This window comes from Chionomys nivalis, chromosome 21 (assembly GCF_950005125.1).
Source record: "Chionomys nivalis chromosome 21, mChiNiv1.1, whole genome shotgun sequence".
Taxonomy (NCBI): Eukaryota; Metazoa; Chordata; class Mammalia; order Rodentia; family Cricetidae; genus Chionomys; species Chionomys nivalis.
Window position 1 is genome coordinate 38,361,193 of NC_080106.1, and position 27,396 is coordinate 38,388,588.

Here is a 27,396-nt window from a genome sequence, read left to right on the forward strand (position 1 = left end):
GTTGAAAGTGAGAGCTCTAAACCATGTTTAGGGGTGATTTGTTACACAGCCATAGCTCACTGATACATTGTCTCAGCTAACCTCCAGATGTTCCTTTCCACATCTTCAGATATAAGAGGCTGGCCCTTGTCACTGCAGATGCTAGGCTGTCTCTGTAGTTCCTGAGAGTGTAGCACTTCTGGATTTCTGGTGATGAGCATCCCAAGCCTTCTCTCCCACTGAGTTCAAATTACACAGAGGAAAGAGCATGTCTGCTCCCACTCACATCATGTCCTCAGCCTTCTACCAGATCAGCACACAGCTGGTGCACACTGGAGGGTTGCAGAGCAAGGCTGGTATTTCTTTGCTCTGTTCTTGCTGTCCGTGTCCCCTCCACCCAGACTCAACTACAGGTTTCTGCCTTCTATATTATCCTGGCCTCTGAACTTTTGTCTGCTCTGTTCTCTCTGCCTGCTCTTCCCTCTCTCATACAGATCTGGACATTCTTGTTTCTCAATAAAAGTAGCTTCCAGCCAGGTGGTGGTGGCTCATGTCTTTAATCCCAGCACTCAAGAGACAGAGGTACGCGGATCTCTGTTAGCTAAGGACAGCCTGGTCTACAAAGCCAGGACTGCTGCACAAAGAAACCCTGTCTCAAAAACCAACCCCCCCCCAAAAGAAAGAAAGAAAGAAAGAAAGAAAGAAAGAAAGAAAGAAAGAAAGAAACAAAGTAGCTTCCTCAACCAGGAAGCCTTTCCTCTGTAGCTCTTTAAGATCTCCTATCCAGGGATCTGACTCCATTTTGTACCCAGGCTGCCCACCAGCTCAGGGAACTAAAAGCCCCATGGGTGAGATAAGGGATCCCAAACACCCTCTTGGGATTACCTACCCTCTACACTTCCCCGAGAGTGAGGGTTCACTAGCTTTCCCCCTGGGGACTTTGTGTTGCACACAGGTCCCAGGGCATGTGGGACGGAGCTTTAGGACAAGCCGATCTGGTTCCATCAGTGGGTCCTGGGGTCTTAGTAGATTGCAAGAGGAATCCAGCAAGCTTTGTAGTACAGCTGGTGGGGAAAAGATGACTAACAAATACAATTGGTGTGATCATGAAGTCAGTCCTTACAAGAGAGGACTTCAGCCACCAGCCTCAGGCCTATACGAGGGCCAGTTCTCCACACAGCTGTGCCCTTCATAGGGCAGTGGCTTGTACGACAGCTGTTCAGCTTTTTCTCCTCTCTCAAGTTCTCTAGGGACTTGAGGCCCTGTATCCTTGCTCAAGGAGCATTTTCTCCTAAGAAGCAGTTAAAAAAAAAACCAAAAACCTTTGTACTCCCCCACTCCCCATTATGGTGTTTTAGATAGTGCCTCATGCAGACCAAGCGGGCCTCGAGCTTTAACTCTTGATCCCCCTGCCTCCATCTGTGAAGGAATATGGGCAAATGCCACTGCACCCAGAAAGCTTTCTCTAGGGGGCTCTCTTCCCATTACTCCTTGTCTGCTGTAAGGTGGAGCCGAGGACAAAGTCGACACCAGCTAGTGATGATGCTCTTTGACTTGTTGGCCTGGTACGATTTAGAGAGAAGCTAGTCGGTGGCAGGGTGCTCAGCCCGCATGGGGTGAGGCTCCTGAGGCTCCGGTGGTGGGCAGTGCGGTTAGAGCGCCGTGCTCAAGCGATGGTCGAATATCTTCTTGGAGTCTATCTCGGACTCCACCATGTGTGGGTGGATGTCCACGTCCATCCCTGCGTCTTTGCACAGCTTGATCAAGGTCTTGATGTTGTTCTTGGACAAACGCAGGTACCTTCAAGAAAAGGTAGGAAGAGGTGACAGGAGCCATGGAACCCGACTTTCACTAGAAATGGGTTGGCTTGGGGTTGGGTGTAGTGGCGCACACCTTTAATCCCAGCACTCAGGAGGCAGAGGCTGGCGGATCTCTGAGCTTGAGGCCAGCCTGTTCTCCAGAGTGAGTTTTGGGACAGACAGAGCTACTGGTGAGACCCTGTCTCAAGAAAGGGTGGGGGTACGGGTTGACTTTGGGCAGCAAGAGACCTTGGCCTGGCTCCCTGTGTGTGTTCCTGATAGAAGGGCACCCCGCAGGTGGCAGAGGTGGCAGGAGCTTGTGGTACTATAACTCTTGGGACTCAACCTGCCAGGCATCACCCTGGTTATCTCCAGAGAAAAAAGGCTAACGTTCATTGGTTCAAGCACTACACTCAGCATGTGGTCCATGGAAGTCAAGGAAGCTCTGCTGTGGAAAGATAGGTGTTCATTTGGGGAAAGAGGTCGTTTGTTCATCAACAGAGTGACAGTCAGGTAAAGAATGGGTCACCCCGTTTGGAAGACACGATTAAAATGGCATCAGGAAGAAAGAGTCCATGGCTACTGTGGGATGTGGGTGCGCATTAGTTTGGGTGGGATGTGGTATGATCACTGCTGCAGGCAGGGGATCTCAGTCAAGGCTGGGGGTCTTGAGCATGCGTACACAGAGCTGCATGAACAGGCATACGTGCCTTCCTCTGATACACACACAGTTAAACAAGACCATTGATTTAAAATGCGTTCTAAAGCCTTGTAATCCTGACTTCTGCTGAGGAGTGAAATTGATCCCATCTGTGCTGTGGGATCCAGATAGAGCTCCTGGTTCCACTGTCAACCTTGACCTCAGGGTCAACTTCATATTTAATCACTTCATTTATCTATCTATCTTTCTCGAGACAGGATCTCATTATGTAGCTCAGGCAGCCTCAAACACACAATCCTCCTGCCTCGACTCCTGAGTGCTGGGATAATGGTGTGTGTTAATCTGCTGACTTCTTGGTACCAGTTTTAGTAGAAGGGGGATGCTACCAGCCACCTGCTGGCTGGATATGGGTGACAGAGAGGTGCTATCTTGCCATTAACGGACTTTTTGCTTTGCCTGTGCTTGGGTTCTGCCCCTGGACTGCCTTTGCTTGTGGCCTCAGTTCCCAGGACCCCAGGGCAGCCTGCCGGGGAGGTATGGGTGGGCTGGCATGTGACATCCTTAAGACCCCACTGCACCATCTCACCCTTGTGTTAGATGCCTCGCCAATGACTTTATAGATGTCACTTGCCCCAGTGCTCCTGATCTCTGCGGGAAAGAACTCTCACTGTGGAGCCAGGGCCAATTAGAGCCACATCATGACTTGTCCCTGCAAGGAGGGCAGTCTCAGGTGTTGCCTCTCACTGACTCCATCTCTTAGTCTCCAGGAGCAATGGGTAGCACACACCTGAGCCATGTGGCTGGTCTTTCATCCAAGATGGCTATATTGCTGCCAGCTTGTCGAGGGTGGCCCTGTTATCCTGTTGCCTCAATTCCTCCTCAACCAAAGGTTTTTTTTAACTTTGCCTATTACGCCAGTTAAGGATGACACCAGCTGTGGGTGTTTTTGGAGGACAGACCTGGTGATATGGTATGGATGGAGAGCAAGCAAGAGATAGGTGAGGCTGTGTGGGAGCGCTTTACCTAGCTCGTGAAAGGCCCCGGGTCCTATTCCAGCAGTGGAGAAGGAAGAGAGGAATACAGAAACCAAATAGTCTGTGGCCATCTTGGGAATCTAAATCCCTAACATAGCAGAAGGTCCCTGGAGACAGTGACACTATGAGAAATGTCCCCTGTAGGCTCTGGTGTTCGAATACTTGGCCTTCCAGTAGATGGCACTATTTGGAGAGGTTTATGAGGGGCGGGCCTCGGTGGAGGAAGTGTGTCATTGGGGGCGGGCTCTGAGACCTTAAAGCCTCACAGGATGTCTAGTGTGTACCCTGCTTCTTGCTCGTGTTTGAAGGTATGAGCTCTCGACTTCTTATTCCTGACACCAGGCATGCTGCTACTGTTTGCTGATGGGCCTTCCTGCCATGACAGACTCTCATCCCTCTGGAACCATAAACCCAAATAACTTCCTTCTCACATAGGTTGCCTTGGTGGTGGCATTTACCAGGGCAACAGAAGAGCAACCAGTACAGATACTGTCACTCAGATTCAGCAGAGTGAAGGGACTCAGGGTTTTAGTCTTGTGGCAATCCTTTGGCAGCTAGAGTCAGGTAGGGATGAGCTGGTTCCCTCTGAGTTCAGAAAGGCGTTCACACACTGCTGACTTAGGCCCGCCCCCTCCTTGTCTCAGTGTGGGTCTATCGCCTGATGTCCTAGGTCTGCCCTCGCCATGGTCAAGCATACATGCATTCACACGCTGCTCTTCTCAGCCTGCCCATGCACCCCAGTGGTGCTCACCGGCAGCTCAGCACCTCCTCTGGCTTCAGCATCTTAGCTGTCTCCATCTTGGGCTCTGTGCCCTTCTCCATGAGGCTTTTCAGCTTGCGATCGTAGTTGTCGGGAGCCTTGCTTGGCCAGTCTCTCATCAGGCCTGACCTCCGTGTGCCGAACATAGTTTCCTGAAGTATAGGATCAATGGAGCTTTGTCTACGGAATGGGTTGACCCGAGCATTGGTTTCTAGGGCTATGACATCCTTGATGTCTAAGTCTGAAATCGGAAGATGCCGCCAGGGAGTTAAATTCTGGGAGAGATGAGAGTTGGGCAGGGTAGGGTTGTGATAGTGGGAAGGAGGGAGACAGAAGAACAAATGGGCTCCTCGTAGCTGCTCTGAGACCTTGGCACGAGCTCCTGCAGGGCTGCACCTAATCCTAGTCCATCCTCCGCTCTCCCAGCCTTCCTGCCCGCCTTCCACCTTGCCCCTTGCTTTCATTCTTTTCTGTCCTCCCTCTCCAGAGGAAGTTTATCCAATGAGAATTAACCCGGAAGGGGAAGAAGTCAGAAGAGGTGAGTGTTGAGCAGCAGCTTCTGGAGTTGGGTCACACGGCAGGTGGCGTGTCAGGCAGAGGAACAGGGTACAGCTGTATAGATCTAGGGAAATGGGAATGTCGGACATGACCCAAACATGAAGCTAAAGCTGGGGCGCCTCTGCTGTTCCTTGTTGGAGTCTGTGTGGTTTACAGAACCCTCAGATGGCACATTGTCTCCTCAGCCCACTTCTAATCGGTGCGATCGATGCAGAGAGAATTCTATTGCTTCAGAAATACACCGTCAATTAGAATGTCCTGAGTTTTGCAAATATTTTGAAAAAATCAAAATATCTTTCATTATTTATAAAAATTATGTATTCTTGGCACACTGCATTTGACAGTCTAAAACAGTTAAGGGTTACAGGCTGAAGGACATCCCATTTTGGTTCACACTTTGATTAAAATGACTTTAGCTTCCTATCACTATGAATGAGATTGGCCAGTTTCCTTTATTTTATAATTTTTCTTTTTTTGCTTTATGTTTTTTGAAACAAGGTTTCTCTATGCAGTCCTGGCTGTCCTAGAACTCACTCTGTAGATCAGGTTGCTTCGAACTCACAGAGAGCTGGGATTAAAGCTGTGTGCCACCACTGCTCAGTTTATTTTATAATTTTTATTAATAAGGTTGCTTCATTTTATGTATGGCATTTCCATTTATTGATACCGTTTTGTGGCTTCTCCCTTACTTGGTTGCAGTGAGTGCTGACCCGCAGGGTCCATTGCCCACTGGATGCAGCCTGCCCAGTCAATCAACAGAAAGCTAGTGTTTACTTCAGACATGATGTATTTTCATGGGTTAAGTGTATTTGCAAGTACGTTTTTAAAAAAAAGTATTTCTTGCATCTATATTACTGTAAGTTTGGTGTAGTGACTTTTGGTATAATGTTACTACAGAGTTATGATGGTTTGGTAGGTTGATACAGAAATGTCCAGTTCCTTAATGCGCGAGCGGCAGTGGGTTATTGGCCCTTTACAGACCAATTACAACCTGTATCATACAGGCTGCAACCTTTATAACTTGGCAGATGCAATTAGTAAGTAAGTAAGTAAATAAATAAAACAAACTTTCAAATAGACTTAGCACATGAGTTTCTTTTCCACACGACTCAGGTTTGTTTTGTTTGTGACACTTTGTGTCACTTGTAACTCGTTTCTCATGGCGATTCTCATGTCTCTACTTGTGCAAGTGTAGAAACATAAGTTATTGCTCTTACTGTTTGCTTTATGTAGTCTCTCTGTGCATGTGTTTTGCTTTGCCCAGAGGTTTTGGAATGAAATAGGCTTGTTTTCATTATTCAAGAGGTGGGTAATTTTTTTAAATGCATTTCTTTTCTTTTCTATTTTTGTCAAGATGAGGTTTCTCTGTGTAATAGCCCTGGCTGTCCTGGAACTCACTCTGTAGACCAGGCTGGCCTCAAACTCACAGAGATCTGCCTGTCTCTGCCTCTTGTGTGCCGGGATTAAGGGAATGCTCCACGATGCCCAGCTTTGTTATGAATTTCTTTGTCTCCATTTTTTTTTTTAAAGTTGAAGAGTATCTTTTAACTTTATTTCTTATGATTGCTTTCGGATAAAATAGATGTTTCTAAAATCCTATGCTTTAGGAATCTGGGAGTTGACTCAGGGTTTTAAGCCCCATATTGCTCTTTCAGAGGACCCAAGTTCAGTTCCCAGCACCCATGTCTGGTGGCTCACAACCACCTGTAACTCCAGCTTCAGGGATCTCCTTCTGGCCTCTGAAGACCCTGCACAAGCATGCGCAAAACCACACTCAGGTATATGTGCATATGTATAGCTTGAAAAAAATAAAAACAAATCTTTAAAATAAAATCTTTATACATTGGGGCAACTTTTTTGTTATGAAGTTTATAGGTGGTGTTGACAAATATTGGCAATGTAAGATCTATGCGGTTTAAATGTGAGTCTATATCATCTGTAACTGCATGGTTGCATTCGTTAAAGCACTTCCTGTTAGAGCTCTTTATTTTGAAAGAGGAATGCTTACGATTTCCTAAGCACTCATATTTTAGAAAAAAAATTGTTTTATGTGTATGAGTAAACACTGTCTGTCTGTCCTGTCTGTCTGTCTGTCTGTCTGTCTATCCACTGTGTGTGCACCTGATGCTTAAGGATGCCAGAAGAGGGCACCAGATCCCCTGGAACCGGTGTCACAGTTCCAAGCCACCACACGGGTGCTGGGAACCAAACCCCACTCCTCTGCCAGAACAGCCAGGGAGGACTCTTAACTACGGATCCATCTCCCCAGTCCCATACTATATTTTAAAGAGTTCTCTTGGATTTTTCCATACCTGCTTTCCCTATTCAGTTGCCCTTTCTGGTGCCCATGGCTGTGGGAGGTTCTTATGTATTCTTTAACGTTTAAGAATATCTATTGCTACTTTCCTGTGCCTCTTTCTGCCTCATTATACCCCATCTCATTTGCATTTCCTTGTTATTTCCACCTTAGCCCTTGTCTCAAGTTTTAAAGTCATGTGGTTTAAAGGATGCACCTGAATTTTGCCTTTTAAATCTGCAGGTAGATTTGCTTTCTTTGGTGGCATTTCTTGCAGACAGAGATATACATGCCTGTGCATCTAACACATCTTCAAACTTGCAGATGCCATCCAGTCACCCTGATGTGATGCTGGTGTGTTTGGGACAGGTTTACATGCCAGGTTGATTTTTCCCCCTTACAAGTAAACTTCTCTGTAAGCTTTCATGTTTTCACTAACACAGTTCAGGAATTTTACCAGGATGTGCTTATGGGAAATGGGTTCAGATTCCCTGCGAGGGGCAATGGACTTGCCTCAGATGGGGATGTAGAACTTGGAACACTTCATGCCCCATATGGTGCTCTGGCCTGTGGCTGGTCCCTGACAGGGTGGCTGGCTTGGGAGGTCTCAGAAGTGTCTGTCTATGCATGGTGGGGTTGGTGCTATGGTCTTAGTGTCCTCTTTGAAACTCAGAGATCTTAGAGTAAGAATGTATACTTTCCTGTATTCTCTGATCCTCTTCTGGATCCAGATGTGCCTGCGGTGCAAAGAACAGCAACAGTATTAAAGGTTATGGCAATTGAAGGGTTTTCTGGGGGTTATGCTAGCTTCACAACCATATCATATACATTCAGCCAGTGAGTGAGTAGGTTAAAGGTCATGCGCCCAAGACCCCCACATCTAATGCACGGTGAGCCCAGGATGTTGGTACCTTTTCCTGGAAGCCTGTTCTGACCACTCTGAATAATATGGTCCCTGCTTCTGGTACATAATGGAACAGATAACTTAGATTTTCCCCAGACCACATTTGGGACTGCAGAGATGACTGTCTATCCATGCAGACAAAGGGTGCATGTGTGCAGCCAGCATTCTTAGTCTTTCCCATTAGAAATGCACCCTTGGCCTAAAGCCACAGAATACACACAGGCACCCGGTGATTGGCCACCAGTAGTCCCCTTCTTAAAGCACCCCATAGGCTCGCCATTGTATTTCTTTCTTTCTTTTTTAGTCCATACATTTTAATTTGCAAATGTTCATTGCAATGAGTCATTGGTCTTGTCTGAGGCCTCTGACTTCTGTTACACTGTCAATACTGATCTTCACTGGGACTCTACTTGGATATCCCATTGCTGCCCTGTGCCATGGAGATCCTGTGACATTGGATGTGCAGGACTGACCCCTTCACATGCTCCAGCAGTTCATAGATGGGGTGGATGTTAGGGTAGGCCAACTCAGCCCTGAATCTGGACCTGGGTGGCAGCTGAATTGGTCAGTTCACCAGCTCTCCCGTATTCTCCCTCCAGCACTGCCCCAGTGAGTGCACCTGATAGCAAGGTTGCCATTGTATGTCCAGCAGGCTTAAATTCTGGAAAAATCAACTGAGTCTTGTTGTGGGAACTGCGGGCTGTGTACCTGCCGCCCCAGCTCCTGGTAGCCTAGCTAGCTTATGCCCTAAAATAACGACACACAAACTGTATTCTTTTAAACACTGCTTGGCCCATTAGCTCTAGCCCTTACTGGCTAATTCTCATATCCCGATCAACCCATCTCTAATAATCTGTGTAGCACCAGTCTTACCAGGAAAGATTCAGCATGTCTTACCTGGCGGCTTGCTTCATCGCGTCTGGCTCTGAGAGGAGCTGCCCTGCATCTGAGCTCACTTCCTCTTCCTCCCAGCATTCTATTCTGTTTACTCCACCCACCTAAAGGCTGGCCAATCAAATGGACCAAGGCAGTTTCTTTATTAGCCAATGACCTTCCTCCATCAGAGTCTTTTGCCAAGAGTTGGATAATAGAAAGTGAGTGTTTGACTTCCAACACAATTAGAAACCTGGGCATTGTAAGAATTTGCAGCATTAAGACAGCGAACAACAGGCAACATGAGACAGGAGAGGAATCAAGAGTGCTAAGCCCCGTGACTGTCCCGGGTCGCGGCAGGTCCATCCTTCCAGGATAATAGGAGTGGGCCACATAAGGGAAACCAGACAACAACAGGAGATGTTTCTACAGACTGCAGCAGAGTGTGGGAAAGCCCCTCAGCTCAGTGCTGATCAGCCACTATGGGGAAGGAAGGGACATGGTGATGGAAATGGTAGATCAGAACTGAGTGGTGGTGGTACATGCCTTTAATCCCAGCACTTGCAGGGCAGAAGGAGGTGGATCTCTGTGAGTTCAAGGCCAGTTCTGATCTACAGAGCTAGTTTTAGGACAGTCAGAGCTACACAGAGAAACCCTGTTTTGAAAAACAGAAACAAAAAGAAATATTAGATCAGGAAAAGACTATATCTACATTTAGGAGAGGTAGTCTCATGTAGCCCAGGCTGGTCTATATAGAGGTGGATGACCTTGAATTCCTGACCTTCCTACCTCCACCTCCTAAGTGGTGGGATTACAGAGGTGTGATGTCAGGCTTGGTTCTATGTGATGGTGCTGGGGACTGAACTTAAGACGCTGTGCGTGTTAGGCAAGCACTCTACTGGTTGAGCAGCATCCCCAGTCTAGAAATATCTATTTAAAAGTACCATTGTGCTCACGAAGGCCTGAGCATGTTAGGGGAGACACAGAAGACTCACAGTGATCCAGATTGAACTTCTAGAGATGAAAATATCAGTGTTTGAAATGAAAAATATATGAGATTAATAGAAGATTGAGCATTGCAGAAGAAAGGACTAGAACCTCAGGGGCATAGCTACAGAGATTATACAAAATAACTCATGAAAAGAGAAGGTCAAAAGACGAAACTAGTGAGTCAAGGAACTTTATGTGTGATTGGGGTATCTGAAAGACAGAGAAAGGGAGGGGAGCTAAATTAAAGATTAATGGCTAAAATGTTGCAAATTTGTTATAAACTAGCAACCAAGAATGCCTACAAACCTCATACTCAAGTGTAAGAATTATGAAACAAATGACGTCCTGATCAGCACTGGGAAATTGCACAGAGGAAGATCTTTAAAGAACGCCTGGGAATGAGGGAGGTCCAGCTTCAGGGGCAATAGTTTCTAGCCTCTGCTAGCAACCAGGAGTTCAGTAGGGCGGGAGCTGATGGAGACCTGGGAGAAGAAAGACCCGCAGCCAGGAGGGCACAAAGGTGAAATAAAGACCTCTTTAAATATGCAGAAGCTGCAAGAATTTACACTCTTATTCAGATCCCTTAAAAGTTTCCAGGAAAGGAAAATGACTCCAGTCAGAATTCTGGATTTATGCAAAGGAATGAACTCTTGGAATGCAGGAGAATGCATGCCTTGTTTAAATGTATTATGAACAGAACAGAACAAAAAAAACAAACCAAAAAGAAAGCCCCAAATCCCAACGATGCATTGTGGGTTTGTAAGACACGGAGAACGCTGGTGCTGGCAGACAACATGGGGGCAGTAGGGGCAGCACAGGAAATGTGTTCTTGTAGGTTCCTTTGTGCTGCCAGGAGGAGAACATGGCTGTGAGAAGTCAAGTGCACGTTCAGGCAAGACTCTAGCACTACCACAGTACAAGGTCATAGTTGACAAACCGAAAAAGATGGAACAGGAACAAAATCACCCATGGGACAGGTAAAAAGGGGGGCAGGAGTGGACAGAATTCTTTAGGAACAAATACCAGAATAGAGGTTTGCAAACCCAGCCACAGCAGCAGTACTGGTGTGTTCATTTAATTTGACAATTCTTACAGCTCCATTGAGGTATAACTGATAGATACTTTTGCTCATATTTAAAGTGGATATGTTGTGCTCGCTTCGGCAGCACATATACTAAAATTGGAACGATACAGAGAAGATTAGCACGGCTCCTGCGCAGGGATGACACGCAAATTCGTGAAGCGTTCCATATTTTTAGAACTCATGAACAATGGCAATGGGTTTTTGATCCTATTGCACGTACTGGCTTTGTGGGAGCCTAGGTAGTTTGAATGCTCACCTTACTAGACCTGGATGGAGGTGAGTGGTCCTTGGACCTCCCACAGGGCAGGGAACCCTGATTACTCTTTGGGCTGAGGAGGGAGGAAGACTTGATTGGGGGAGGGGGAGGGAAATGGGAGGCGGTGGCAGGGAAGAGGCAGAAATCTTTAAGAAATAAATAAATTAATTAAAAAAATAAAGTGGATATGTTGATTTGATGTACATATGATAACAAAGTCATGTTAATATACCCCAAACCATGGTTACATTCCTTGTGTAGGCAGTTAAGATCAACTCTCTTAGCAAATCTGAAGTATGTGATACTCTATTGTTTGCTACAGTATAGCGACTTTAAGTCTCTAATGCAGGGCTAACTACACTCACCATGAATACACTGTATTAGAGTCCAAGGGTAAAGGCCCAGAGGTCTTTGTGCTCACACATTAGGGGAGTCTGGAATGCCTAGCACTGAGGATGGTTCCTTCAATGGAAGAAATGCGAGACCTGTTATCCGTCCAGAAGGCTGAAGTGTACTGCTTTCTGGCCTGGACCTTTGTGATATCTCTGTGGCTGGAGACTTTTCCGGCACCGGATCCTCCCCCAGACCTTATCCTAATTTTCAGTCAATCTATAGAACCTATCTTTATTGGACCTTACAGAGTGTCCATGTAATCACGTCTGATCTGTGTTTAGCTTACTTTGTTCCTCAAGGAGATTTACGTGTGCTTTGTTGTACATGTAGGACTGAGTTAATTTTCAGGAGAATAATTTCCACCAAATTGTGCTGTGCTTAAGTTTGTCTAAAATAAACCCTCAGGGTCAGACTCCTGAAGTTTGAACCACCACTGGCTACTGAGTTGTGTTGAACCAAACTGCCTTCTTGCCTCCCTCAGCTTGCCACTCTGCCATCCAGGAAGGTCTCAGAGACTATGACACCCAAAATCTTTATCTTGTACCGAACATGTATACCTTTGACATGAATGTACCCTCTTCACCACTCCAGGCCCTTGGTGGGCACCATTCTCCTTCTTCTCGAAGCTCAAGCATTTAGGTTTGTACAGATACAGGCTCTCGCTATGTTTGTCTTTCTCCTACCTTTCTCTCAGCCCACAGCCTTCTCAAGACGCTCGCATTAATGACAGAAGTTACTTCTTTCTCATGCCCGACTAGCATTCCATTGCATGTACACATCTGATTGCCTGTTTTTAGTATTTTTATTTATTTATTATTTTTTGTGTGTATGAATGTTTTGCCTGCACCTATATGTTTGCCGCATGTGTGCCTGGTACCTGTGGAGGTCAGAAGAGGGCATCAGATCCCCTGGAATTGGAGTTACAGATGGTTGTGAGCCACCACGTGGATGCTGGGAATCTAACCCCGATTCTCTGCAAGAGTAGCCAGTGCTCTTAACCACTGAACCATCTCTCCAGCCCCCTCATCTGACTCTTTTATCCACACACCCATCAGCACACACTTAGGCTGTTCTCACTTCTTGGCTGCTGTGGCTAGCACTGCCTTGAAGGTGTGATGCCTGACTGTGTATCCTCAGTGGGGTAGGTGGACCAGAGGGCGATTTGCTTCTTTAATTTTTGAAAGGTAGTTTCATATTTTCCAAAATTCTCTGCCAACTTACAGTCTCACCAACAGCTAGAAGTTCTCTTCTCTGCACACCCTTGCTCACAGTTGTTTTACTTCTCTTTTGATACTGGTCATTCTGTGAGGTTATGAGATGGTATTCCCTGTGACTTTGGCTACTGTATTATTTAAGGTTCTCTAGGGGACCAGAATTTATAGATTAAATCTCTCCATATGTATCTCTCTCTATATATATATTACATACAATATCATGTATGTTATATATAATATATTTTATTATATGTATCATATCTCTCCCTAAATTATATATTTTTAGAAATAAAATTTATTCTAATAATATGCATGTTTACACATATATAACATACAGTACATAGATATAATACATAGACATATATAATATGCAGATTATATATTATATATTGAAGCACAGATATATTATACATATAAAGGGGATTTATTAGAATGACTTACAGGCTGTGGCCTAGCTAGTTCAACAGTGGCTTCTCTATCAACAGAAGTTCCAAAAATCCAGTAGTTGTTCAGTCTGTGAGGCTGGATATCTCAACTTGTCTTCAATATACTTCATCCTGAAAAAGTAGGCTCTAGAGCCAATGAAGGAATGGACTTGCTAGCAAGGGTGAGAGCAAGCAAGCAGAGGTCAAAAAGCTTCCTTCTTCCATGTCTTTACATAGGCTGCTAGAGAAGGCGTGGACCAGGTTAAAGATGGATTGTCCCACCTCGAAAGATCTGGATTAAAGGTGGCTCTTCCTACCTCAGAAGATCCAGATTAGAAGTGAGTCTTCCCAATTCAAGTGCCTTAATTAAAAAAAAATCCCTCACAGATGTGTCCAGCCATTTGGGTTTTAGCTAATTCCAGATGGAGGCAAGTTGACAACCGAGAGTAGCCATCCCAGCTCCTGATAGGATGCAACTTGCCTTTCCTGGTGACTGAGGTCTGAGCCCGCACTCCCAAGCTTGACGTGTATCTATGTGTCTCCTTTGGAAAACACTGTTTGCTGGTTATTTGCCCGTGTTTAAAAACATTTTGGCTTTTGCTGTTGTCTAGGAGTTTGCTGTATGCTTGGATGTTGCGTTATTCAGTTTTTCTGTCATCGTGTAAATAGTTGAGAAAATTAACTTGGTGGAGAAAGGGCTTATTTTTGGTGCACGGCTTCAGTCTGTGGTCAGCCGTCTTCACTGTTTCTGGGTCTGTGATGACGCAGGGCATCAAGGCAGAGGAATGGTTGAATGAGCCATTCCCCTTAAAGTAGCCACAAAGCAGAACGGGTTAGAGAGTCCTTGGAGAGCAGGGGACACCTTCCCAGTACATGCCCAAAAAGCCTACATCGTCTAGGCTCACCCTCTGTTTTCCAATACTGTCCACCAATGCCTCTGTGTCCGGAGTGCTCAGTGGATTAGTCTAGGGATGGGGCAAGAGCTCCCAGAGCCCAGGCACCTAGGATGGCTAGCTCAAGCGGCTGGCACCAAGCCTTCAGTACTGGAGCCTCTAGGGACCACTTCATCTCCAAACCACAGCAGGTATTAACCCTTCCTTGGCAGGCAGGTTGCTAATGCTCCCTCCCTCCTGATATTTACTTTTGTAATTTGGTTTGCTGCACAGATGTCTTTTATCTTTACATGAGTCTTGGGTTGATATTTTGCATTTATTGTCTTTTGTGTGTGTGTGTGTGATATTGAAAATCAATTGCCAAAACCAATGTTATTGAGTTTCCCCTCGTGTTTAATTAGAGAAGTTTGGTAAGTTTCTGGTCTTACACCTCAATCTTCAACCTACTTCAGAGGTTTTTGTCTTTGTTTTGAGTGGCATAGGGTATATTTCTTTGTATATATTTATCCATTTCTCCAATACCACTCATTGCATAGACTATTCTTTCTCTTTCTTCTGTTCTTGGCACTGTTTTCAAATGCTTATTAATTCTATGTGTGGGATTATTTTGTTCTATTGTTTTGCTGTATCTGTTTTTAACCTGGCCTCACACTGCTTTGATTACTACAGCTTTAGAGAAAAGTATGAAATTGGGAAATCTGATGCCTCTGACTTTTCATTTTCTTTCTTAAGGATGCTTTGACTATGTGGGGCTTTTTTTTTTTCATTTAATTTTAGAATTTTCTTACAATTTTTGTGAAAATGCAGTAGCAATTTTGACAGATCTTATATTTATCCTGCAGATTGCTTTTGATAATATAGGAAATGAGAGTATTGGGCCGGAGAGATGGCTCAGCGGTTAAGAGCATTGCCTGCTCTTCCAAAGGTCCTGAGTTCAATTCCCAGCAACCACATGGTGGCTCACAACCATCTGTAATGAGGTCTGGTGCCCTCTTCTGGCCAGCAGGCGTACACACAGACAGAATATTGTATACATAATAAATAAATATTAAAAAAAAAAACGAAAATGAGAGTATTTTTCCAATCTGTGAACACAAGTTTCCTTTCCATTCATTCATGGGTTTATCACTGTCTTATGGTTTTTAGTGTGCCTATCTCTTACCTTCTAAATATTTTATTGTTTAGATGCCAGTTTAAATGTTAGTCTTAAAAATTTCCTTTTCAAGGGCTGGAGATAGCTTAGTAGATAAGAGTTCTTCCTGCTCTTACAGTTTGGTTCCCAGCACCTACATCAAGGGACTCACAACTGCGTATAAACATCAGCTCCAGGGGTCTAACGCCCTCTTCTGGCCTCCCTGGGCATGACACAAAAGGCATACATGTGCGTGCGTGTGCGCACACACAATACACATAAATGAAAATAAAGTCATAAAAATTTCCTTTTCTTCATTTGTCAAGAAATACAGTATCCTATGAAACAAAATGAGTCAAACTGACAAAAACAATGTTTTCTCTCATGTGAATACTAAATTTTATGTATGTGTAGGTGCATGCACAAATTTATTTATGTTTAAGCATGAATGAAAATCTATGGGGAGGCTCTCTGGGAAAAGAAAGATTAGCAAGGAAAGGGTACGGAGGGTGGATGTGGTCAAAATACACAATATAGTTGAAGATGTGTTTACAAAACCCATTGCTGTGGGTGATGGGCACATGCCAGTAAAACAGAAAATCAATTCTACTTTGCTTAATTTTAATTTGTTTCTTAATTTGTTTTTTTGTTTTTGAAATCTTATTATAGCTTTATGAGCATGGCATCTAAAAAGAGATGATTTTATTTCTTCCTTTCTGATTTCAGTCTCTTGTATTTCTTTTTCTTGCGTAATTGCTCTGGCCAGGGTGTCCGGTATCATGGTGAACAGTAATGGTGAGCCTTGTTCCTGGTCTTGAGGAGAATCTTTCAGCTTTTTGCAGAAAGTGCGATTTTCACTGTGGGCTTGTCATGTGTGCTCTTTACTCTGTTCAGATGAAGTTCTTATGATTTATTAAGCATGTATCATAAAATGATGCAGAGTTCTGACAAAAAAAAAACCACACCCATTTGACCTGATTCCTAGTCTTCCTTTTGCTAGTGTGTGGACTTCATGGGTTGACCATCCTTCCATGTTGGGGGTGACTTGTGCTTGGTCATGGCACACAGTTCATTCTTGTGAGGTGTTAAGCCTAGCTTGTACCATGATCATTGGCCTGCGAGATTCTTTTTCCCATTGCCCTTTTTATCTGGCTTTGGTATCGGGAAATGAAGGCCTTGTAAAATGGGCTTTGGAATATTCTCTGCTCTTCGTTGTCTTAGAAAAGCTCGAGAAGGATCCGCATGGATTCTCATTTAAACTTTTGACATGTTCTCCATGAAACACCAGACCCTGGGTTTCTTTGACAGGTTTTGATTATTGATTCCATGTCCTTGCTCTCGTTCTGATTCACCATGACTCAGTTTTGACAGGTTTTGTGTTTCTAGGAATGTCTTTATTTCAGACAGGAACCTATCGCTACGTGGCCATTCATAACTATTGCTTATATCCTTTGCTCTTCCATGGCACCTGCAATGCAGATGGTAGACTTTTTATTATAGATCCTCCTTTTCTGAGAGTCTAGCTAGAGATTCATCAATTGTTCATGCCTTTGAAAAACCAGCTGTTAGTTTCATTGATTATTCCATTGTCTGAGAATCTATATAGCAATAATTATCTTTATTATTTACTTTGCTCTATTAACTTGGGCTGTTTCTTCCCCATTTACTTGCAGGTTGTCTTTCCGTCGTGTGGTACCCGTAGTGAGTGCAGTTTCAGCTTTGGCAATTTGTGTCTCCATTCTCACATGTCTCCGGATCCGTACCATGTGCTTTTGGACTTCTTCTGTTGATTCCTGGTTGTTCAGAAGAGCACTGTTTAGCTTACCGTTTCCCTTTGATTCTGGTTGGATGCAGAAAAGACCCTTTCATGACTCTGTCCTGGAGCATCTCCATTGTGCTTGAGAAGCGTGCATAGCTGCTGTTGGCAGAGAAATGGGGTGCCCTGTATGCATCTATTAGGCCATTGGTCTTGTGTTTTCCAATCTGCTGTGTCCCGATTGATTTTCTGTCTAGATGATGTATCATTTTACCCCTCTTTAAGTTATTAAGTTACCCACTATTATTGCCTTGCTATTTATTTCTGCTTTCAGTGCTGTTAACATTTATTTCATGTATTCCGGCAATCCAGCATTGGACGGATAGATATTTACAGCTGTTAGGTCTTCTGACAAATTGACCTTTTCATTGTTATATAATAACCTCCATGCTCTATTTCATCTGATGCCAGTACAGCTACCTCCTGCCTTTTCCACTTACACAGAGTGTCTTTCTTCCAATCCTTTACTTTCAGCGTATGTGTGTTCTTAAACGTTCAAATGAGCCTCTGCGGGTAGCATAGCTGGATTTTTGAGTTATCCAGTCACTCTGTTTGGATTAGCAAATGCTAGAATTTGCATGTGCTCCCTAAATTCACATGTTGGAAACTTGGTGCTCAATCGAGTGGTATTGGGAAGTGGGCTGTGCTGGAAGATGCCCGACTAATACCGTCAGGATGGCATGCAGTCACACAGTGAGTCCACATTCCACACTTCCTCTCCTGCGTACACCAGCTGCCCTTCACCTTCAGCTACTTTATGCTATTGCTCAAAAGCCTCCAGCAGGGGCCGCTGCTGGCATTCTTCCAAGTGAGGTAAATAACTCTTTACCTCGTGTATGGTCCTGTTACCGCAACACAAAATGGACTGGGTTGACTTTCCTTTTATGTTTCAGGACAAGGACTTACTATTGATGCTGTGTCTTTGATAGCTTGCATGTCCTCTGTTCCTTCCCTCCCGTCTTCCCTTGTGTGTTGATGACACCTGGCCATGGTGTGTCTTGACCCTTTTCTCTTAACATCTTGCATATATACTACAGGTTTTCCTTATCTCTTTCTTTTTCTTCCTTTCCTCCTTTCTTTTTCTCTTCCTTCCTCCCTCTCTCCCTTCCTTCCCTCTTTCCTTTCTGTCTTTCTCCATTCCTTACTTCTTTCCTTTCTTCCTTTTTTTTCTCCTTCAAGACAAGGCTTCTCTGTATAACCTTGGGCTGTCCTGGAACTTGCTTTGTAGACCAGGCTGGCCTCAAACTCAGAGATCCACCTGCCTCTGCCTCCAAGTGCTCTCACGAAGAGGGTTTTTATTTGAAGAGAGGGAATGGGGAAAGTGGGGGAAGGAAAGGAAGGAGGCCAGCCTCTGGGGACAGGAGCAGTGGGAGAGAGAGAGAGAGAGAGAGAGAGAGAGGCGCAGAGGGAGAGAGACACAGAGAGAGACAGATACAGAGAGACAGAGAGAGGCACAAAAGCTTTCCTGCCCCTTCAGAGGAACAGCAGAGGCAGAAATTCATAGTCTCATGGAAGCTCCCTGTGTATGAAAATTACTTTTCTGTTCCTTTCAAACTCTTTGCATAGACTTGAAGTTTAATGTGACTTGTCTTGGTGTTTTGTGACCTCGTGAATCAAAGATTATTCCTTTCCTGAATTTTGGAAGTTTTCATTCATTTATTTTTTGTTTGTCCGGAGACTTGGTGTTTTTATGTAGTCTCAGCTGGCTGGAAACTTGCTATGTAGTCCAGGCTGGCCTCTGACTCACAGAGATCTGCCTGCCTCTGCCTTCTGAGAGCTGGGATTAAAGGTGTGCGCCACCATGCTTCCTTTATTTATTTCTTAGATGATCTTCCCCCATCTTTTTTCTCTTTCTCAGATAGCCACGCTGCGTGTATTATTTTATTTTCTTGAATTTTCTATTTGTTCTTTTTACTAGATCATTTTAAAAGTGTCTTTGAATGGAGGGTTCTTCTATTTCATCGGTTATGCTGTTAAAATGCTCCATTGCAGGACACTGTGTTTCTCAATCCCCTACATTTCTGTCTGTTTTAAAAAGTGGTTCTGTTTCTTTACTGCACTTCTCCTTTTATTCAAACATGATTTTCCTCATTTCATTTTGCTACCTGTTTTGTTTCTTAGTTTCCTGCTTTTTAAACTGAAGATTTTTTTCATACAGCATATTCTGATCACAGTTTCTTCTCCCTCATTTCAGACACATCCCAGATCCTTCCCACCCATCCAACTCCTCCTCCTTCTCTCTCTCTCTCTCTCTCTATATATATATATATATATATATATATATATATCAAAAAGGCAAAACAAAAGAAACAAATAACTCCAGATTTTAAAAACAAAACAAAGAAAAAACATGGGATGCACCCCCCCAAATAGAATCCATAAAACCGCAAAATTAGAAACCACAACATTCAAGGAAGAGATCAGTAAGATAATTTCCAGACAAAGAAATAAGTATGAGACCAAGAATCTCCAACAGTACCACTGAGTTCATTTTGTGTAGACATCTACCGCTGAGCCCGCCCTCAAGTGTGGTTTGTAGACACAGTGAGACTGCTTTGCAGAAAACTTACTTTTCCTTTGCAAGGGTTGCCAATTGGAGACAGCTTCTTGGTTAGGGATGGGAGCTTGTATCCCGCTTCCCCTCTCTGTGCTGGGACCCCATCTGACTTGGATCCGTGCAGGCCCTGGGCATGCTGCCTCAGTCTCTGTGAGTTCTTACATTTGCCAGTCCTATTGTTTCGAAGGCTCTGTTTCCTTGGTGCCCGACATCCTCCTGACTCTTACAGTCTTCCGTCTCCTCCCCCACATAGCTCGTTGACCCCTGAGAGGGGAGATTTGATGGAGACATCCTATTGAGGGCTGAATGTTCCGAGGCACTCCTGTATATTGTCCAGTCTCGGGTCCCTGTTGGTAGCTCCCATCTACTGAAGAATGAAGCTTCTCTGACGATCATTGCCTTATAGTTCATTAAGTTTGAAGAAAATTGTTCTGAATTGTTTTTCAATCAGTTCACTGATCTTCATTTCTTTGTGGTAAGTTATCCATCGTTTGAGTTTTATTACTTTTCGATGGCAATGTTATGAAGAAAACCACATTAAGCATAAACACACAGATTAGTTAGGAAGGTAAATGTGGCAGCCATGGAGGCCAAAGCTGAAGGAGAGTCATTCAATGGAAGACTAAGTGAAAATTAAGACAACGGTGGTGAGACAAAGAGAAACAGATGAAGGCATAAGGACGGGAGACGTCACCAGATCAAGCCATGAACTGAAGACACCAAGAGGATCTCTTTCTGCCTGTCCTCCTCTGAGGTGAAGGCACATGAAGCTTGTTGAGTCTGAATGGTTCAAAGTGGCAATGAGAGCTGGGCATGGAACTGGTGCCTTGCCTGCTCCGAGACTGCCTGATCACCACCTTGTCTCCCGGTCCAGATCCTGCCTGCTTGTCTGAGGTAGCTTGCAAGACTGCACAGGAAGATGTCTGTACTGTAGCTAAGCTCAGCCTGATTCAATCCTGCCTGCCAAATGAGGACATGTGCCGGCGCTTCTTAGATGCCTGGACCCGTTTACTGCCCTCTAGTGGCTATGACTTGTTTTACAGCAGAAGGAGCAAGACCTCCATTCTCAGATACGGTAAATCAGATGGTGAGTAAGAGGAAGGACAACAGAGGATCAAACTGCCTGTAAGTTATCCTTCATGCCTATATCTTGAACAGCGAGGTGAAAATATCTACCGCCAGGAGGTTTCTTTAGGGAAGGAACTGATTTTGCTTAGCAAAATATCTTGATAGCACCCTTTGTGAATGAGACAGAAGAGGCAAAGATCAGAGTTGATAGTATACTGTATGAATGAGATAGAAAAAACAGATCGGAGTTGATTGATAGCATACTGTATGAGTAGACAGACAGATAAGAGTTGACAGCATACTGTATAAGTAGACAGACAGATAAGAGTTGATAGCATACTGTATGAATGAGACAGAAGAGACAAAGAGTAGTGTAAGTAAAAGCCAGTGGCGCTGAGTGGGGAGCGCAGAGCCGGAGACAACGTTGGAGGAAACAGAGGGGAAGAAGAGCCTTCCAGGACTGGAGCTACCATAGTGGACCCTTAAGCAGGCTTCTGCTCTCCATCAGTGATAAATACCAGTGCCTCCAGTTGCCTGGCTCTAAACTCTGCCCGGAACCTTCAGAAAACCCCAGGAAGCTTTTCTTATTGGCAAGCACAGCTAAGAAAATCTTTGTTGTGGGGAATCAGGAGACAAAGGACTCTGAAGAATGAAAGTGGGGTCTCCTGACCAGCTCCCGATTGTGTGCGCTGTTTCTCTGTGATGTGATTCCTAGCCTCTGCTGACCCTGAAAGTTTCAGTGAAGTCTGCTCACACACAAAGGCTTCCATGAGGAGTCTGGGAAGAAATTACAGCAGCAAGGCTACTGTGCATCTCAGTATCAGGAAGCAGGAGGCAGGGGGTTCTGCTGGAAACAAGATCTAAGGAAGCTCACGAACCCAGTGGGGCCAGCACAGTGGCGACATTGACAGTGGGCATCACAGAGAGCATGGATGAAGTATGGAGCTTCCCATCTTGATTTCATTTCTACGGTAACTTTTTAATAAAATGTTTAGAATAATTAAGAATTTATATAACGTTATACAATAAGAACAATTAGAATAGCGTCAAAGAGAATGAAGAGGGTGTCTACTACTCTTCAGTTGTCCTGACTGCTCATATCTCATGTGTCCACAGTGCTTTACCAAAAGCAAGGGATCTACGATGGACAATTTACAGTGCTTCTTCGGATTAGATGAATGCCCCATTAACGTGATGCTGTGGGTTCAATCGAGAGTCCCCCCCCCCAATGCTCTTAGCACCACAGGGCCTCCATCATACTGAACTTTGACAGGCCAGAGGCTTCAGTGTGCCTACCATGGTTTTGGTGTATGAAATGAAGAGATGGGGAAAGTATTGGCTTTGGGACACAAACGGACAACCGTGACTCTGCTCCAAGCTCCTGCCCACTTTCCACATGGGCAAGTAGGAATGCCTTCCAGATTCTACTTTCACCATAAGCTTATATCCCAAGAGGCCAAGCACAGACAAAGCTTAGCGGGTCTGTTTTCCAACCCTCTGAACCCACCTTGCTGAGCACTTCTGTGTCCCCATCACCGCAGCCCCATAGCCACGCTACAGAGAAAAGTAGTATTACTATACTATTTTACATGTGACAAACCCAGACCCGGAGCTGGGGACATGGCCAGGATGATACAACTAAGTGGTGGAGCAGGACAGTGAACTGTAACTCAGGCCTGTCCCTTTATAGGGGTGGACACTACTTGGCAGATGTCAGGTCACCAGGATGGCACCTTCTCTAGTAGACATTGTCACTGTGTTTAACGCAGGAAATTTTTTTTTTTTTTTTTTTTTGGTTTTTTCGAGACAGGGTTTCTCTGTGGTTTTGGAGCCTGTCCTGGAACTAGCTCTTGTAGACCAGGCTGGTCTCGAACTCACAGAGATCCGCCTGCCTCTGCCTCCCAAGTGCTGGGACTAAAGGCGTGCGCCACCACCGCCCGGCTTAACGCAGGAAATTTGTAACCCACAAAGGCAGGGTCACCAAAGCAGTTCCTGATATAGCAACAAGGTGTGCTGGGTTCCTGATAATACCCGGGGAGAGGCAGAGCTCAACAATCACTTCCTCCTATCCAGGGCATGCCCAGATTGTCAATGCCACCCTGGGAGTGATTCCCCAAGGACCCTGCATGTTGGGTTCTGACTCTTGTGAACACAGGTTTTAATTGGCATGGCTAGGCAGCTCTTCCACTGCCTCTGAGAAATGGGAGCAGGGAAGACGGTTCTGGTACCCCAGGCCCCAGGTTCTTTCCTTACCAGACTTCTTAAGGCCATCCCTGCTGAAGTTGGAGGACAGCATGCTTGTACGCTTGCCTTTAAAGTCTGTTCCATACCCTCTCTGGAAACCACTGACGAGCTTCTTGCTGCCGTTTGGATCTTGATTCTTGGAGCCACGAGGTAAATTATTCTCAGCAGCCTCCAAACCCAAATGGAGAAATTCCCACCATTAGGTCAAGGATCTGCCATGGGCCCAGGAAGAGTTCAAAGGGGCTGGAGTGTCCTCTCTGCTGGCTTACTGAGTCTTCACTTTTATTCCTCCTTATCTCCTAAGGGTACCAGCAGCCCATACCTGCAGGAAGGCTGGGAATCCCCTTGAGCTACAGGACTGAGTGCTTGCACAGTTTTCCAGGCCCTGGCATCCCTGAGTCTGGAGGGATGTGGGTGGAGGAAGGTCCTAAAACTGGACCTCAGGAAAGTAGGGATTGTTGGTCAAGCAGTGCAGGTGAGTGCGGGTGCAGGAGACTCATTTGTTGAGCTGTCTTTATGGGGCAGAGGGGCATCTAGGGGTCTTCACAAACCTCATGACCAGACATTGTAGTAGAGAAGCAGCTGTGGGGAGAGGCGGAGGGCTGATTACCTTGTTGAAGGTCACCTTGCGGCCGTCTTTGTCCTGCTTCTTCTTAGCGCCCATGCCTTTCTTTGCCCTCTCTTCTGCATGGTTCGCCTCCTCCATCTTTTTCTGAAAGGGCAGGAGAAAGAGACCTGCAGTCACCCTGTGAGGGTGCCGTGCACTGTCCCTAAATAGGAGAACACTCCTGGAACGTGGGACTCCAAGTCTTAGTAGCTACACTCTGGAGCCTCTTGTCCCTTTGGAAAGAAATCTCATCAGTCTCTTGCTCCGTGGCCGCACTTCCCTAGGCAAATGTCTGCTCTCTATGGTTTGGTTTAGGTTCCATGAGCAATAACCTCTGGATGTGATGGAGCCTTTTAAAGGGCTGGTTGCTGGTGGAGGGCAGTCCTGAAGTCCCAGGGCAGATCGGTTCCAGTTTGGTCCCTATTGATAAAACACCATGACCGGAGCCGGCGGTGGTGGCGCACGCCTTTAATCCCAGCACTTGGGAGGCAGAGGCAGGCGGATCTCTGTGAGTTCGAGACCAGCCTGGTCTACAAGAACTAGTTCCAGGACAGGCTCCAAAACCACAGAGAAACCCTGTCTCGAAAAACCAAAACCAACCAACCAACCAACCAACCAACCAACCAAACAAACAAACAAACAAACAAAAAACCCACCATGACCAAAGCAGCTTGGGAGAAAAGGATTTATGTGGTTTATATGTCTCTATCACAGCCCATCACGAAGGAAATCAGGGCAGAAACTCAAGCAGGAACCTGGAGGCAGGAACTGCTATAGAGCCCACGAAGGAGTGCTGCTTACTGGTTTGCTCTCCATGACTTCCTCGGACTGCTTTTTTATACTGTCCAGGACCCGGGTGCCTCTACATCAGTTCCTGCCTCCAGGTCCCGGCTTGAGCTGAGAGCTTCTGCAACAGTCTTTAATCAATGGCTTTAATCAAGATGCCCCACATGCTTGCCTACGGGCTAATGTGGTGGAGGCACTTTCTCGGTTGAAGCTGCCTCTTCCCAGATGGTCCTGGCTTGCATCAAATTGACATCCACGCTATCTAGCACATCACCCAAAGCCAGGAGTCGTCCAGCTGCTTTTCAAGGTTGGCAGCTAGTTTGTGTCAGCATGGTTTTGTTCAGCTTAGTGAGAAAAGGAGTCAGAGTTTGGGCCAAGGCTGGGTTTGCAGGTGGAGTAAGGGGTAGGGTATTTCCCTCCTCCAGGGTGCACCCTGCATCCTCACAGGGGCGCTCAGAGCAGTTCTGTTACAGTCCCCGTGGGGAAATGCTACGAAGGTCATGTGATAACGCCTCAGCCAAGTAAAGAGCAGCAAACACTAATAAAAGGCCTCCGCGACAACTCTGGACCTCAGGGGTTCTTCAGCCCAAGTGGATCCTATGGTACCGGCAGCATCATAAGCCATCTGGAATGGGTTTTGGGCTAGTTAGGGACCATCAGCTTGACTGGATTGAAATTCACCTAGGTTCACAAGCACACCGCTGTGTCTGTGGTGTTTCCAGAGACAACCAGATCCTGAGGGATCTGACCCAATCAAGATACATCCCTGAGCCGGGCGATGGTGGCGCACGCCTTTAATCCCAGCACTCGGGAGGCAGAGGCAGGCGGATCTCTGTGAGTTCGAGACCAGCCTGGTCTACAGAGCTAGTTCCAGGACAGGCTCCAAAACCACAGAGAAACCCTGTCTCGAAAAAAAAAAAAAAAAAAAAAGATACATCCCTGGATGAATTCATCAAGAGGCAGAGAAAGTGGGGGTCGTGGGGGTCAGCCCAGTGGGAGAAGCAGGTCCCTGGGAGTGTGTCTTCGGGGGCCCTTCCTGGTGATTTTTCTTCTTCCTGCCGCCATGATGTGGACTGCTCATCACCACTGCACCCTCCCCGCCAAAATGGCCTGAACCCGGGGGAACATGGCCCAGAGAAACTGTCCCTCCCTTCAGTTGTTTCTGCCAGGTGTTTTCACAGTGCTCAGAAAACCACTTAAGGAGGGGCCAAGTCAGGCTTGCAGGCCGGACTCCGTGAGGGCGGAACGGAGACCCAAGTCAGGGTTGCAGGCCGGACTCTTTGAGGAAGGAACAGAGTTTGGCACTTGGTGGTGGATTTGTGTTTTAAATGTAAAAGTATTTCTTCCCTAGGTTTCAAATTATTTATATGAAGCCACATGTAAGGCAAAGCTTCTGGAACGCTAGAATATAATCTCTCTTAAAGGAGACGGGAACCTATTAACCACGACGGATACTGAATTCCGAGAGATCCAGCAGCCAGGCCCTCAACCCCGCATGATGGGAGGAGCAGGAGACCAGAGATCATCTAGGAGAAAATTGCTCAGCAGAGGCTGATGGAGTTGGCGCGAGCTCCTTCTGCTGCACGGAAGCAGGTGAGCAGGCAAGCATCTGCCCGAAAGCAGGGTGCGGGGCTGCAGAGAGCGGAGGAGGCTGTGAGGACTGGGCCTAACAAAGCTCAGGCATGTGGGAACTGGAAAACTTTGAATTTGAGATATCTCTTTGTCCTTTATTAGGGCTGTGACCTTTGTTCATCCCAGTTTGCCTATTTTCCAGCTGCGGGCAATCACGGCTCTGGCCGCAGAGCCTGGCTAGGAGCAGTGGTTGATTACAGAGATTAGTTACAGTGCTGCCTGCCTTAGCCATGCTCTCTTCACCCTCTGCTCTGGGGGACAAGAGGCCATAGGAAGCTTCCTCGGCAGCTGGGGCATGTGGGATGTATCTTCGGACTTGATTTTCACAAATAATGGGCCTGGGGGACCTAAACTTTTTGGGGGGAAGGCCAATTTGGTACCAAGACTCTCCATGAAAGCGGAATGGGCTGGCAAGAGCCCCTTCAGTGGGAGGAAGAGTAAGGTATATGCTAGAAGGAGTCTCGGTGGGGGACTGGCTGTAGGAACGAAAGATCCACGCTGGAGCCATCATGAGGAGAGAGGAGGCGGGGGACCGTGGGAAGACTCCATGCCTGCACCGGGACCCCATAAACTAGTACGCATGACTGTTTGCAACACCGACAGGTACTAGCTGTTTGACCTAGCGTCAGACAGTTTTCCCTCACCACAGACTCTGACTCAAGTGTCTTGGAGAGAGTCTACTTTAGAACACTTTGTGTTTAGGCAATCTCTTTCTCTTCCTCTTTCTCTTCCTCTCTGAAATAGAAATCTCTTAGCCTCATTCTGCATTTCCTATAGCAAAGTGTCTTTCTCAATGACCTGAAGCCATCCCTTAAAATATGACCACCAGGAAAGATTGTAACCCTGTCTTTGGTGGGAGAGAAGAAGCCCAATCATGACAGTTGCCATTAAGAAACACAGATAGCCTAACCAGGGTGAGCAATCTCCTCTAGGATTTCCCCGCTAGCTTACCCCAGTGTTTAAAAAATAATCCCCCTTTGCTCGGGGGTGTCGAATTCCAATTCTTTCTCCATTTAATAATCTTGCATACAGTTTCGCAGCAATTTCTTCCATCGTACACACCTGGAGGGCACGCTTCTTCTTGCCCTGCCTCCTCTCCAGCCACTCCAGCACCCGGGTGAGGTCGGACATCCGCCTCTCCTCCGCCGTCCTCCAGACGGACTTCCTCTCAGTGGGCATCAGATCTTCTAAGTCTTCTGCCATGCTGATGCCTCGGCTGTGCCCCACGGGAGAGCCTGTCACTCTTTTCTCTTGGTCCCTAGGTCTGCTGGTGAGGCAGGTTGTGTCCTCTGGATGTAAAGATGAAGGGCAGAGGTAGGAAGCAGATGGAGGCTGGCCTGGGTGGGTAGAAGGCCTGGAGAGTGACTGTGAGGTCACTGTTGACTTAGCAACTGTCCTCTAGGTCAGGGGTGGGGAATGGAGGGAGGATGTAAGT

General features: G+C 45.9%; 1 protein-coding gene and 1 non-coding gene across 2 annotated transcripts; one reads left to right on the forward strand and one right to left on the reverse strand.

The window, feature by feature from the left end:
- Positions 1-1,631: 1,631 nt before the first annotated feature.
- Positions 1,632-27,164, reverse strand: C21H16orf78 (chromosome 21 C16orf78 homolog). The gene is made up of 5 exons (XM_057754311.1): positions 27,024-27,164; positions 23,547-23,648; positions 22,946-23,105; positions 4,225-4,474; positions 1,632-1,779 (listed from the first exon to the last, which is right to left on the reverse strand). Exons 1-5 carry the CDS (start codon positions 27,162-27,164, stop codon positions 1,632-1,634), a joined length of 801 nt encoding a protein of 266 aa, XP_057610294.1.
- Positions 11,005-11,111, forward strand: LOC130864206 (U6 spliceosomal RNA). The gene has a single exon (XR_009055906.1). It is a non-coding gene; the product is annotated as a U6 spliceosomal RNA (small nuclear RNA).
- Positions 27,165-27,396: the final 232 nt, after the last annotated feature.